Source organism: Schistocerca americana, chromosome 1, assembly GCF_021461395.2.
Source record: "Schistocerca americana isolate TAMUIC-IGC-003095 chromosome 1, iqSchAmer2.1, whole genome shotgun sequence".
Taxonomy (NCBI): domain Eukaryota; kingdom Metazoa; phylum Arthropoda; class Insecta; order Orthoptera; family Acrididae; genus Schistocerca; species Schistocerca americana.
This window is the reverse complement of record NC_060119.1, coordinates 1175852541-1175868231: the sequence shown is the minus strand read 5'-3', so window position 1 is coordinate 1175868231 and position 15691 is coordinate 1175852541. Positions and strand designations below refer to the sequence as shown.

Genomic DNA, 15691 nt, shown 5'->3' with positions numbered 1-15691 from the left:
TTCTCCCTTCTGTCCAGAGAATCCTTTAATACATGTCTTAAGGTTGTAAAGTCAATAAGATAGCCCCATTCACTGCATATTTTCAATGTCTACAAACAGCTTCTCTTCTTCAAAAGACAAGGCAATTTGTCTGCCTGAAGTTTAATGTTGGCACCTCTTTTTAGGTATCTGTATAGTACACTAAAATGAATCCCATGTTTTTCAGCTGCTTTCCGCAAGCTAATCCCCGATTTGATGTCAGAGAGGGCATTGTTTATATGATTAGGTGTGTGTTTTTTGTAACCACCTCCTGTGATGGGTTTGTAATTTTGTGTCATATTTGAACAGCAACTCTGAAACAAGAAAGATATGTTACTTCTGCATGTAACATAACTATAGAATTATATAGTATTAATATGGCATACTAATAGTTTTTTGAGATATTTTTATTTACGGCTGAATAGAAAACCAGAATTTGTGTGTTTCGATTCACCCCGCAAAGTTTATAAACATAACCTAAAAAATTTGAAAATTCACAGACCTGATTTCATTGAAAGTCAAACAAAAACCAACCCTTATTGTTTTATATAGATGTTATACCTAGTACTTAGAATGCCATTAATTGTCGTATGTAGAATACGTATTTACTTACCAGAGAATTTCGAAATAGATAGGAAAACAACTTAAAAACTATCGACACAGACACAAGGATAAACATCAACCTACAATGCTGCCAACCCCACGAAACATAATTTCCTTGTTAGTCTGAAGTGTTGCCAACCCAAGACCAATAATAGTTAAAATTAATGCCTTATACAATCTTATAGTATTCAAAGTAATTGCGTATATGAAGTTTTGTTTCTGTTCACCCTGCTGTTTCTTTTCACCCCGTTTTACAGTACATATACTTGAAGGATGCAAGTAACCAGAGAGCCAGAGAGAACATCACGTAAACAAAGTTAACATGTGGAAGTTGTGGTTTTCATCTGTGTAAGCGTCATTCAGAATCAACCATTTTGTGTGCAGGAGTAAATGTCATTTGTAAATGATAGTATTCTCTCCAAGCAGTGAGCGTTTTTTTGAAAATCTTGAGTGTACCATAACCTATATTTATGCATGTGTTTTTATTTCTGTTTTTGAAACTTTCTATCAAGGATAAAACTGTATTATTTAGTTATTAGATCAAAGAGTGCATAGAGATTCTGGACAGCCTGTGTATTCAAGTACAGACTTTATGTTTATACTTTATATCAACTTTCATTGTCCAAGATTTGACCAATGTTGCTTGTTATATTCAAAATATATGATCAAAAAATTAAGATTTTAGTTAGGTTGTCACTATTTGCTGTTAAACTGATTTCACAATGGAAACTCAGTTACTTAAATTACATGCATAATACAGGATTTACAGATTGTTGTTACACGGGAAAAATTTGCCCTTGGTTGGTGCTCCGAATAACCTAAAATACCTTGGTTTCCTAGTGTTAAACTGAACGCACTTTATATCCTGGAGATCTAATTTCAGTGCCCAGTAACTTTTAATATTTTGTTATTGGAGGCAAGCTACCTTTATTGAAGTACTTTGCTTCTATCAAATAATAATTCCGTAGCTTACCAATATCTATGCAATTAGATGCGTAAGATCTTTGAGTAGCAAGGTACAACATGTGTGAGTGGGAAATACGAAATGGTGTTTGTAAACTTGCAGTGTCAACATATTCTTTCTCAAGCATTTGAGTTTCATTCAGGGAAACTAAATACCCAATGGCTCTGTAATACAAGGAAAGAAATAAACTGTATTTGTAAAGTCTGTATGTGAAGGTTGCCAGCATATAATATGTTTCACAACCCATCCGGTAAGTTTAGCTTTTAAGAGCTACAAGTTTTGTTAACACAGTGCGGGACGAATATTTTTATTAAGTTTCTCGGTGTATGAAATTATTCTTCACAGTGATATGCTACTTGAAAGTCACAGCGCGTATAGTTCACATGCATATTGGAATTTTTTAAAACCATTTACTGTTTTGGACCCATACTAATTTATGAATTCCGAGACTTGGGAAATTATAGAAAAATTTAATGTCCTGTGGCACTGGCACATTTTCGTTTAAAAAAACTGTGATGATAACTTTATAAGTATTGTACAGCAGGCGCTGTTTCTAGTGTTTGTATACCCTTCTGTAGTCAAATACTATTGCTTTTGTTATCTTCTTCGATACTCATAAATGAGTTTATGAATGTAAAGTTTTTTGTATTTGCATCCAGATATTAGTGAATATTCCCCCGTATAAAATGAACAGTAGATGCTGTAGCATTATTTTGTGGTTCTCACTTGAGATTATATCTGCCTATTGGAGATTATTTGCCCAGAACAAGGTGCTACGTCATGCCTGTCACGAAATTTTCAATCTGTACACAAATGTAACCGCATTCCTCACAGTAGTAGGCCTATTGTAGTTGCAATGAGTCACAAACTTGGCGGCATTAAAGACCTAACATTTCTCATGAATGAATTCATTATGTAAGTTTTATGACAATGTAGAATTCAGCTGTCGCGTGATCCATGTTTGCATAATTTCTGTATGCCTTTATGAACAAAGACATTATGTTTGAACCTAAAATACAGTGTACACTTTCATGACAAAACACTGTTATTGGTAAAAGAAAGTCGTTTCGTATAGCGAAATTTTTCATCTGTATCGCCATATTATATGTATTTAAGTGTCTCCTTTAGTTAATAGGAGAATGGCTTGCTGTTGATTTTGATATATAGTATGGAGTTTCCATGATGATGGAGAACGGTATGTGTGCCAATTTGAGGTCAGGGACCCATGTCTGGAAAACACAGAGTTGAAAGTTGCAGGTGAAAATTGTTCTGGTACCTCTGACAGTGGGCCTATTGGGATAACGGAAGCATCTGATTCCACCCCTCTGCTTTCACCAATAACGTCACCAATATGGCGGTAACGACCATTCATAACAACTCTCATAGCCTCCTGTAACGTCATCACGTAAACATGACACCAAACACGAACATAGATCGAAAAACCACCAAACAGATATTCCTCCAAAAATATAATGAGACTAACGGGACAAATGGGGGAAATTGGGGGTTTTTGGGTGGGCACAAACTAAATATAAATACACGCCACTACACCAAACGACAAAAAACACTAAAATAACAAGACTCTACAGCCTTCTCAAATTCCACTATACACAAAGTCCACTGGAATCGATCACTTCCCTTGACCTATATAGGTCAACATAAACTACCGATACCACACTATAAACCTCTAAACTTTCAACACCATCACACTTAATCCTACCACAAAAAAAGGGCACTTAGAAAATCAAAATTGGAATCGAACACTTCCCTTGACCTATATAGGTAAACAGCAACTACCAATACTACACTATAAATCACAAAACTTTCACCACCACAACCACACTTAATCCTACTACAAAAAAAAAAAAAACCTTGAAAATCAAAATTGGACTCGAACAATCGAACACTCCCTTGACCTGTTATCCTTACGACATATCCACATATAGCCATCCCTGGTCTGAGACGCCGGAACTTTAGTAAGCCTCATTTCTTCACGACACACTGAATAGTTCTCGACTTTAGCCAACAGGCCGAATAGCTGAAGAAATTTTATTAGGCTAGTGACAACGCACTGTCCCCCATGATCGCCGACAACCGAAAACTGTTGTCCTTGTCAGTCATATCATTACCTACCAAAGACATAAACAAAGTAATTTATCAAAATTCACAGACGACGAACAGAAAAAAAAACTGCGATTACGTCGACATAACAAAACCAAAATCGTTAACTCACTGAAAAATATTCGCCGAAAGCACAGTCACCACCAATGCCACACACGTGCAATGCTACCATGCAAATGAACCCCATATGCCACATAACACTCTACCCATAAACACACCACCAGAGAGAACCACCAACCACAACAATACACCTCCTATAAACATGTCACACGCAAACTAAACCAAAAACATCACCTAACACACAACACATAAACACACCACCAGAAAGCATCATCAATCACATCAAAACACCTACAAACACTCTCACAAACTAAACTCCGCACCATTGTGATGTCACCAACCACAACAGCCTTACATCATGGGTCAAAGTCGACGGGTGGAATGGGACGCTTCCATTGACCCGGTCTCTTCTACTGTAAGCTCTTTGCTTTCCTTATTTTGGTAGGAGGTAGTGTGGACCAAAAGGAGAAAAAAATGTCTAGTAAACATGAGCTCCAAAGTGCATACCTCAAAAGACTATAATTTTTGACTTGGTATTTTCCAGACAAGAGACCCTTACCTTCAAGTGAAACATGTACACTTCTCCATCATTCCTGAAAGTTTGTAACATCACCACGAAGTATGCTGTATATTCCTTGCAGTTCTGGGAGTGTAGGGAAATAAACTGTCTTCTGTGCCTCTGCCAAAATTAATAGGTGGTCAGATTCATGGATCAGTTAATGACAGGATATTTCAGAAGCATTGATAGGTATTTTCTGGAGATTATAGATTAAATCTTACTGTTTTCTTTGTCCTGCAGAAGTTGGGATGTAAAAGTGACTTAATAATGTGCACACTATTTACTTGTAAATGTTAGTCACTTGCATTGTTTAGTTTACTATTATTATGCATTCCTTTTTTTGTCTGCTAACAGAAGAACTGAAAGAGAGGGTTAAACTTGCCCTTGCCATAGCCATAGTCAGATCAAAACCAACAAATATCACAGCAAAACAAGTAGCAGTATCACTTAAAAAGAAGCTTGAAACTGAGCAATCTACTGTAAGTATGTCAATTATAAATTTTTTTAGTAATTATAAAGTTTTAACACAAAACACTGTTTGTCTCTTGAAATGAAAAAATTCATCAATTCGTTTATTATTACTTTGTTTCTAGGTCTGTGTCATTTACCAGTCGTGACTGGAGAGGGTGACAAATGTAAGATTTGGTTACAGTTTTATACAACATACAGCAAAGTATTCACAATAAGGGCAGATATAACATATTAAGTCAATATTGAGAAATTCTCCAGTGGAATATAATGAGTGTTCTTTCAAGTCATGTGCAGTTGTCCTTTTGAACAGTCCTATCGGCAGTGACTGCACTTCTCGGTCCAGTCTACTGAACATTTTTAGGGCTACTACTGGAAAATTGTGTTGTGTTCCAATCAGTCGACAACTTGGTACTTCAATGTTCCTCTTGATGCAGGTTTACTGATTATGAATGTCTTTCCTTGTGCTGAAATCACCTTGGTTTTCTTTTACGCTGCAGAGGCATAGAGACACATATTGGGCGAATACTGTCATTATCCATAATCTGGTAAATATAGGTTTGCAGTGCTCCTGTTTGTTTCTTGCTGTAATGATTATGACAGCTTTGTTTGAGCATTAACACCTCCTTACAACCTGCAGAGTGTACCCATAACTGCAGACCATAATTAATATGGTTATGAAAGAGTGCATAATAAACTGTTATTAGGTATTGGTCAGTTAATACACCTTTTAGTTTTCTTACCAGGTATATAAAATGAAAGAGCTTGGAACACACATACTCTGTGTGCTTGTTCACTGTCAGTTTGCTATCTATCATGAAGCGTAGTAGTTTGACAGCCTCCATGTTATCCTGGCAGCCTACATTGCTGAGACTGCATATCATGTGTTGAGTTTTTCCTTGATTCATTTTTATTTTATTTTTGATAAACCACTCTCTAATTCTTTCAAAGAGTAAATCTGCTGCCAACAGAGCTCATTCAGCCATTTTTCCCTTTGCAAAGAATGTGGTATCAGCAGCAAACTGTAGAATATATTATTGACATAAATAAGGAACAGGAGAAGTCCTATGTCGGATCCCTGGGGTACACCATTTTCTGACTTTTGCTCTTGGGAGTTTGCTCTATGGACTGATACTATTTGTCTTCGGTTTTCAAGATAGGATTGAAGAGTAGCTAGGACCGCACCTTCAATACCATGACACTTCAGCTTATTAATCAGTATCTTGTGTGAAATGCAATCAAATGCTTTGCTCGGGTCACTGAGTGTGAATGCCACACTCTCTCTATCTTCAAACCCCTCCCTTGTCTTGGTGATTAAGTCCAGTACCACTGTAACTGTTGACTTTCCCTTGCAAAAACCATGCTGTGTGCCCTGGAAGCGTTTATTGTTTTCAAAGTAATTTTGTATCTGATGTTTCATTACGGACTCCGTGACTTTAGCAAGAATGGGTGTTATTTAAATAGGTCTGGAGCTGGACACTTTGCATGGGTCACCTTTTTTGTAGACTGGTACTGTCCGTGCCACCTTCAGGAAATCTGGGAAGACACCAGAAAATAAACACTTGTTAGTTACTGTGGCTTGTGCCTGAGCAAGCTCTGGTATTATTTTCTTCAGTACTGTGCAGGGCATACCATAGATGTCTGGAGTTTCTGAATGCTTATAGGACTTCACTATTTTTACAAGGTCCTCAGGGTCAATTTCCTCCCAGTTTTTAAATGTGCAGCTTACATTTTTTATATTGACCATGGGATCTAAGCCTTAAACTGGAGTTTCCACTCTACTAACAAAGCACTGGTTGAAGGCATCAGGACTACTGGAATTTAAGATGGAATTAGGGTTCTTCCCGTACTCATTTACCAGATTCCATGCTGCTTTACATAGATTATGAGCCTCTTTAATGAATAATTGTGTCTCTTTTTTGAAGCCTCCACTGCCTTTCTGTAGATTTTTTTCCCCCCTCTCTCTCTTAAACGGTTACAGTGAAGCAGGTCTTTAGTTGGAAGATCTACGGCTCTTTTTGTATGGTCTCTGAATATTTTGGTGATGCATTGTAGTTTATTTATCTCAGGTGTATACCATATCTTCCCTTTAATGGATTTTTCCCTTCCTTGTGACTTATTGCAAGGTTCATCTTGGGGATTTCTGGAAAAATGTCATCAAATTTTGTTCTTAAGGTTTGGAACAGACATTCAAATGAGTCACTGTACCCATTTCTGTAAGTTTCTGTTGCCAGTTTACACTAGACAGTGCTGCTTTAAGGCCATTAAATCTTTCTTCTTAGATAACCCTTTTACTGAGTTTGTAACTTGAGTGCCATGAGATTGGTTGCAATTTACTTTTACTCTCCATACTAAGCTCCATTACTAATGCACTGTGGCCTGCAATCATTGGTTCAACTACACTGATATTATATTCCCAAGTGACAACTGTGTGGTGACAACTGTGTCTACACAGGCAACACCTCTTGTTCGGAGCTGGTTTGCTACAAACATCCCATAGCTGTTCATTAAGTTCATGAAAACCCTCTCTTTAGTACTTCCACTTACTATGTGTATGTTGAAGTCACCACACAATGCGAGTTTAGACTTAAGGTGCATAAGGTAAGATAAACAGTTATCCATCAGTGCAATAAAGTTTTCAAAGTTATCATCCGGTGAATGATGTACACAGATAAAAGTGAGATCAATGTTTGGTAACGAACGCTCAGCTGCATGGCATGAGTCAAGATATCCATTGGAGAAGTGAATCAGCTGTTCAAAACTATCAATACTTGACTATGGTTCAATTACTTTAAACTATTTCTGCTTACTGAAGCTAAATTTAACACACAAAAACTGATGGAAAAGTTCCTACTGTGAAAAAGCCATTGCTTTTACAGTGAAATAAAATTCTTGTTGGTGATCTAGAGCCAGTTAAATATTTGTGTGATAACACCAATATTTATCATAGTTCTTTACGCTGTTGGAAACTGTTAAGGCTTTTTCTTCCTTAATTAATTCGAGTATTGTATTAAGTGAAGTTTTCCATACTGTTTGGCCTACTTACAACCAAACTGTCACCTTTCGACCTAATCTAAATGTTGGGCTATGTTACAGATCAGCCTGCCACCGCAACCTAAGTTCAAAATATTAATACAGACTCAAAATAAATATTGTAGTGTTTTCTTCTCTTAATGTGTATGCACATACGAGATCACATGATCATTAAGTTGTATAACGAAGCCAACATTCATTATAGTTATGTTCAGTTGCTCCTGGTATAGCCTGTTGTTATGTTATTGTCTTTTTCTCCTCAAAAGTTTGGTCAACCTAAGTGCTTTCTCGTAGTTTCATCCAAAAAGTTACTAGAAGACATGAAGTACAGATTACTGAATTAAAGATTTTTCTTGTAATGATGTAAACTGCTATACCTGTTCATAATTCTACCACTTGAACATTCTCCATTATCAACAGTGACTGCTTTTTTTCTGGCACTCCCTCAGTAAAAGTTTAAATATTTAAAATCACATGTGCTTATTACTAATTCTGTAAATCCCATCTTGAAGGAGAGCCTTTAGGAATGTGGAATGAGCTCTAGGAACTATAATGCCATCAGCAGTGTCACAAATACTTTTCTAGAGCAACCCGAGATCTACGCACTGTTGAAGATTCACGAGACATGTTATTTTTTCCAATAATTAATGACTGCAACTGTGTGACACGTTATAATCACAAAGCCTGTCAAAATGGCTCATTTATTAAGAATTGTTTGTCTTAAGTCCGAAGACTGGTTTGATGCAGCTCTTCAAGCTGCTCTATCCTGTGCAAGCCTCTTCATCTCTGAATAACTACTGCAATTTACACCCCTCTGTATTGTTTCTATATTTGTCTCTTGGTCAGTTAATCTACAAATGTATTTTTTTCACATTTGGCACAAATAGATACTGTGAGAACATCATAGAGGAAACTCAGGATAAACACAAGATGACAAAGAGAAAAATCAATGACAGATTGTGTGTTCAGCACATGTACAAATATTTGTGACACAGTGGGAACATTTATCCATGGATTCACTACATCCATGGTTAAATGTTGTTCTGATATACATGATAGAGCATGAGATGAACGAAACTTTAATGACTGAGTTTCTGGAAAAAGTTAAAGGCCGCAGTTGCTTGTGAGACAAGATCTGTGATGAGTACACCAGTAGAGATGCATGAAATGAAGCACTTATTTCATTTTTTGATGAATTCATGATGGTTTCATGTTGTACATAGAGTGAGTAAAAGATTTCTATCATATGAATAAAAGTCTCTCGACCTTCTGCATTTCAGTTTTCAGGTTTTCTTAATAACACTGATTAGAAGTGAAATCTAAACACTGGAATACAGACAAACTAGATCTTAGATTTGATTTTCAGTATGTTTTGGAAATAAAACCTAAAAACCAAAATGTAGATAGTCAGTTGTTATTTATTCATAAATGCTCTATATTTGCTTCATTGTTACAAGTGTTTAAAAAAAATCAAGTCTATATCCAAGCCTTCATCTATGAAGAGCAAAGGGTAGAATTTTTTGTACAGTTCTAACAGTTGCTAAGTGCTTCATTCCCTGTATATCTGTTGTTATATTTGAGTTGCAGACAAGCATGATGAAAAACACTTTTACAGATGCGCTTTTGGCCAAAGTCTTCATCAGAAAGGAAGACCCATTCACACAACCAAACAAATCTCATGCACACACGACTGCTATCTCTGGCCTGTTTAGCCAGAAGGCAACTATGTCGCAATCAAGAGTGGGGCACGAAGGGAGGAGGGATAGTAGGGTATGGATGGTGGGAGAGAAGTCATTGATGCCTGGTGGAGCATGCAGGGACTAGACGGTTGGTAGGAGGGGAGAGGGGGGCAGAATTGTAGAATAGCAGTGAAGGGGAGAAGACTGGTGGGTGCATTCGTAGAAAGTGGTGCACAGTGAGGGTAGAAGGACGTGAGCGTGGAAAATATGATAGGACAGAAGGGGGGAGGGGGGGGGGGGGGGAATGGAAGTATTTGGGTGGAGGCTGTGAGGCAGTAGGTTAACATAGGTTGAGGCCAGGATGATTTCAGGAATGGAGAATGTATTGTAAGGATAACTCCCATCTGTGCAGTTCAGAAAATTGGTCATAGGGGGCAGTTCCAGATGGTGCAGGCTGTGAAGCAGCCATTGAACTCAAGTATGTTATGTTCTTTACAGTAGAATTGGAAAACTGGTAAAAGCTGACCTTGGGGAAGGTCATTTTGGAGTCTGTAAAACTGTAGGAACATACGAGGTAATACTGACCCTGTGACTTCTCATAGAAGATAGGTCAAGGAAAGGCAAACGTACTTTTGTAGCCTTTGTAGACCTAGAGGAAGCTTTTGATCATGTTGATTGGAATACTCTCTTTCAAATTCTAAGGGTGTCGGGGGTAAAATACAGGGAGTGAAAAGCTGTTTACAAGTTGTACAGAGTTATGAGTCGAGGGGCATAAAAGGGAAGCAGTGGCTAAGGGAGTGAGACAGGGTTGTAGCCAGTCCCCGATGTTATTCAATCTGCATATTGAACAAGCAGTAAAGGAAACCAAAGAAAAATTTGGAATAGGAATTAAAGTCCAGGGAGGAGAAACAAAAACTTTGAGATTTGCCAGTGACATTGTAATTCTGTCAGAGACAGCAAAGGACTTGGAATAGCTGCTGAACAGAATGGACAGTGTCTTGAAAGGGTGATATAAGATGAATATCAACGAAGTGAGAATGAAAATAATGGAGAGTAGTTGAATTAATTCAGGTGAGGCCTGGGGAATTAAATTAGGAAACGAGACATTCAAAGTACTAAAAGAATCACCTAATTTTTTTAAAAAATTGTAACTATTATGTTATTTGAGATATGTGTGTGAGCAACATACTGTTAGAAAGAGCAAACTCTCAAGCTTTACATGGTTCCCACTAGGTATCAACAGTGTGCGCCACTTCAGTTCTAGTAAAAATTGTGTTGGAACAACAGAAAGTGTTTTGTGTTCTACGTTTTGCACAGTGTGGGTCAGTAATAACAGTTCATTGTAACTTTCATACAGCATGGGTCTTCCTACAGCACAGAGCATTAGATGATGGCATGAACAATTCCAAGACACATGTTTGTGTAAAGGCAAATTGCCATGCTGTTCCTGATGTCTGACAGAGACGTTGAACGATCCGCCATAGTTCCGCAGAAATCTATTTGCTGTGCAGCTCCACAGCTCAGCAAGCCACCAGTGTCCATTTGGCATGTGTTGTGTTGATGTTACCACGTGAAACCATAAAAAATTCAGCTACTACAAGCTCTTCGTGAAGGTGACAAACAACAGTGTGTGGAGTTCTTTTATTTCGTCCTTGGCAAGATGGGGAATGATTGGTTTTTTTCCATGTTTAGTGACGAGGCAATATTCCATTTAAATGGAGAGGTGAACCATCATAATGTGAGGATATGAGGTGTGGAACAACCACCATGAAGTTGTACAGCACGAGAGGGACTCTCCAAAAGTTAATGTGTTTTGTGCAGTTTCATGGGAAGAGGTGTATGGTCCATTTTTCTTTGCCATGAACACTGTTACAGGAAGCAAATATCTTGATATGCTGGAGAACTTTCTTTTCCCACAATTGGAGACTGATTCTATCGACTTCATTCACCAACAGGATGGGGCACCGCCACATTGGCATCTGGAAGTGCAAGAATTTTTAAATCAAAGTGTTACTGAACAATGGACTGGTCGCACTGAACCAAATCATTAAGCCTTACATTACTGGCCTCCAGGGTCACTGGACCTGGCTGTAAGTGATTATTTCATGTGGGAGGTTTATAAAAGACTGTTTTTGTATGCCTGTGTTACCAACATCAGTGAATGAATTTAGACACGGCATAACAGCAGCTGTGGAAGCTGTAACTCAAGGGGGGCATATTGAACACCTATGAAAAGTTATGAGAAAAATTTTTTTTTGTTTCCCGTTCATCAAAAAACAGAATTCACTCTATATGTTTATTAGTTTCAGAAATATAGACATGTCAGATCAGATGATTCTTTTTGATACACCCTGTAAATTAAAGTCTCAGGAATTCTTTTCTGAAAGTATTTGTATGGAGCACAGCCATGTGTGGACATCAATGCTAAACAGTTTAGACAAGAAGATAATAGAAGCTTTTTAAATGTGGTGCTACAGAAGAATGCTGAAGGTTAGATGAGTAGATCATGTAACTAATGAAGAGGCACTGAATAGAATTGAGGAGAAGAGGATTTTTTGCACAACTTGACTAGAAGAAGGGATCGGTTGGTAGGACACGTTCTGAGGCATCAAGGGATCATCATTTTAGTATTGGAGGGCAGCATAGAGGGTAAAAGTTGTAGAGGGGGATGAAGAGATAAATACAGTAAGCAGATTCAGAGGGTTGTAGGTTGCAGTAGTTACTCAGAGATGAAGACGCTTGCACAGGATAGAGTAGCATGTTCAACTGCATCAAACCAGTCTTCGGACTTAAGGTCGCAACAACAACAAAACAACAGTACCATTGTAAATTGATAAAGTGTACAGGGAAAATATCATGCACACATGATAAAATAGTGTGCTGGAGTAGCACATATAATATTAAATTAAACAATGGAAAATCCAGAATGGAATGTGACAATTTTATGTAGAGGAGATGCTGAGTCACAGATTGTTGTTGTTGTGGTCTTCAGTCCTGAGACTGGTTTGATGCAGCTCTCCATGCTACTCTATCCTGTGCAAGCTTTTTCATCTCCCAGTACCTACTGCAACCTACATCCTTCTGAATCTGCTTAGTGTATTCATCTCTTGGTCTCCCCCTACGATTTTTACCCTCCACGCTGCCCTCCAATACTAAATTGGTGATCCCTTGATGCCTCAGAACATGTCCTACCAACCGATCCCTTCTTCTGGTCAAGTTGTGCCACAAACTTCTCTTCTCCCCAATCCTATTCAATACTTCCTCATTAGTTATGTGATCTACCCATCTAATCTTCAGCATTCTTCTGTAGCACCACATTTCGAAAGCTTCTATTCTCTTCTTGTCCAAACTATTTATCGTCCATGTTTCACTTCCATACATGGCTACACTCCATACGAATACTTTTAGAAATGACTTCCTGACACTTAAATCAATACTGGATGTTAACAAATTTCTCTTCTTCAGAAACGCTTTCCTTGCCATTGCCAGCCTACATTTTATATCCTCTCTACTTCGACCATCATCAGTTATTTTGCTCCCCAAATAGCAAAACTCCTTTACTACTTTAAGTGCCTCATTTCCTAATCTAATTCCCTCTGCATCACCCGACTTAATTCGACTACATTCCATTATCCTCGTTTTGCTTTTGTTGATGTTCATCTTATATCCTCCTTTCAAGACACTGTCCATTCCATTCAACTGCTCTTCCAAGTCCTTTGCTGTCTCTGACAGAATTACAATGTCATCGGCGAACCTCAAAGTTTTTATTTCTTCTCCATGAATTTTAATACCTACTCCGAATTTTTCTTTTGTTTCCTTTACTGCTTGCTCAATATACAGATTGAACAACATCGGGGACAGGCTACAACCCTGTCTTACTCCCTTCCCAACCACTGCTTCCCTTTCATGTCCCTCGACTCTTATAACTGCCATCTGGTTTCTGTACAAATTGTAAATAGCCTTTCGCTCCCTGTATTTTACCCCTGCCACCTTTAGAATTTGAAAGAGAGTATTCCAGTCAACATTGTCAAAAGCTTTCTCTAAGTCTACAAATGCTAGAAACGTAGGTTTGCCTTTCCTTAATCTTTCTTCTAAGATAAGTCGTAAGGTCAGTATTGCCTCACGTGTTCCAGTGTTTCTATGGAATCCAAACTGATCTTCCCCGTTGTTGGCTTCTACTAGTTTTTCCATTCGTCTGTAAAGAATTCGTGTTAGTATTTTGCAGCTGTGACTTATTAAGCTGATAGTTCGGTAATTTTCACATCTGTCAACACCTGCTTTCTTTGGTATTGGAATTATTATATTCTTCTTGAAGTCTGAGGGTATTTTGCCTGTTTCATACATCTTGCTCACCAGATGGTAGAGTTTTGTCAGGACTGGCTCTCCCACGGCCGTCAGTAGTTCCAATGGAATACTGTCTACTCCGGGTGCCTTGTTTCGACTCAGGTCTTTCAGTGCTCTGTCAAACTCTTCACGCAGTATCGTATCTCCCATTTCATCTTCATCTACATCCTCTTCCATTTCCATAATATTGTCCTCAAGTACATCGCCCTTGTATAGACCCTCTATATACTCCTTCCACCTTTCTGCTTTCCCTTCTTTGCTTAGAACTGGGTTTCCATCTGAGCTCTTGATATTCATACAAGTCGTTCTCTTATCTCCAAAGGTCTCTTTAATTTTCCTGTAGGCGGTATCTATCTTGCCCCTAGTGAGATAGGCCTCTACATCCTTACATTTGTCCTCTAGCCATCCCTGCTTAGCCATTTTGCACTTCCTGTCGATCTCATTTTTGAGACGTTTGTATTCCTTTTTGCCTGTTTCACTTACTGCATTTTTATATTTTCTCCTTTCATCAATTAAATTCAATATTTCTTCTGTTACCCAAGGATTTCTACTAGCCCTCGTCTTTTTACCTACTTGATCCTCTGCTGCCTTCACTACTTCATCCCTCAAAGCTACCCATTCTTCTTCTACTGTATTTATTTCCCCCATTCCTGTCAATTGCTCCCTTATGCTCTCCCTGAATCTCTGTACAGTCTCTGGTTCTTTTAGTTTATCCAGGTCCCATCTCCTTAAATTCCCACCTTTTTGCAGTTTCTTCAGTTTTAATCTACAGGTCATAACCAATAGATTGTGGTCAGAGTCCACATCTGCCCCTGGAAATGTCTTACAATTTAAAACTTGGTTCCTAAATCTCTGTCTTACCATTATATAATCTATCTGATACCTTTTAGTATCTCCAGGGTTCTTCCATGTATACAACCTTCTTTCATGATTCTTAAACCAAGTGTTAGTTATGATTATGTTGTGCTCTGTGCAAAATTCTACCAGGCGGCTTCCTCTTTCATTTCTGTCCCCCAATCCATATTCACCGACTATGTTTCCTTCTCTCCCTTTTCCTACACTCGAATTCCAGTCACCCAACACTATTAAATTTTCGTCTCCCTTCACAATCTGAATAATTTCTTTTATTTCATCATACATTTCTTCAATTTCTTCGTCATCTGCAGAGCTAGTTGGCATATAAACTTGTACTACTGTAGTAGGTGTGGGCTTCGTATCTATCTTGGCCACAATAATGCGTTCACTATGCTGTTTGTAGTAGCTTACCCGCATTCCTATTTTCCTATTCATTATTAAACCTACTCCTGCATTACCCCTATTTGATTTTGTGTTTATAACCCTGTAGTCACCTGACCAGAAGTCTTGTTCCTCCTGCCACCGAACTTCACTAATTCCCACTATATCTAACTTCAACCTATCCATTTCCCTTTTTAAATTTTCTAACCTACCTGCCCGATTAAGGGATCTGACATTCCACACTCCGATCCGTAGAACGCCAGTTTTCTTTCTCCTGATAACAACATCCTCTTGAGTAGTCCCCGCCCGGAGATCCGAATGGGGGACTATTTTACCTCCGGAATATTTTACCCAAGAGGACGCCATCATCATGTAATCATACAGTAAAGCTGCATGCCCTCGGGAAAAATTACGGCTGTAGTTTCCCCTTGCTTTCAGCCGTTCGCAGTACCAGCACAGCAAGGCCGTTTTGGTTATTGTTACAAGGCCAGATCAGTCAATCATCCAGACTGTTGCCCTTGCAACTACTGAAAAGGCTGCTGCCCCTCTTCAGGAACCACACTTTTGTCTGGCCTCTCAACAGATACCCCTCCGTTGTGGTTACAC

At 38.4% G+C, this 15691-nt stretch overlaps 1 protein-coding gene across 1 annotated transcript in view; it reads left to right on the top strand.

Moving 5' to 3' along the window:
• The first annotated feature begins 1646 nt into the window (after positions 1-1646).
• The window catches only part of LOC124597856, a 58712-nt gene continuing 44667 nt past the window's right edge, over positions 1647-15691 (top strand). Inside the window, exons 1-2 of the mRNA XM_047135965.1 lie at positions 1647-1835; positions 4680-4804. Coding sequence (XP_046991921.1) covers positions 1817-1835; positions 4680-4804 — 144 coding nt within the window. The 5' untranslated portion in view covers positions 1647-1816. The remainder of the gene's footprint in view (positions 1836-4679; positions 4805-15691) is intronic.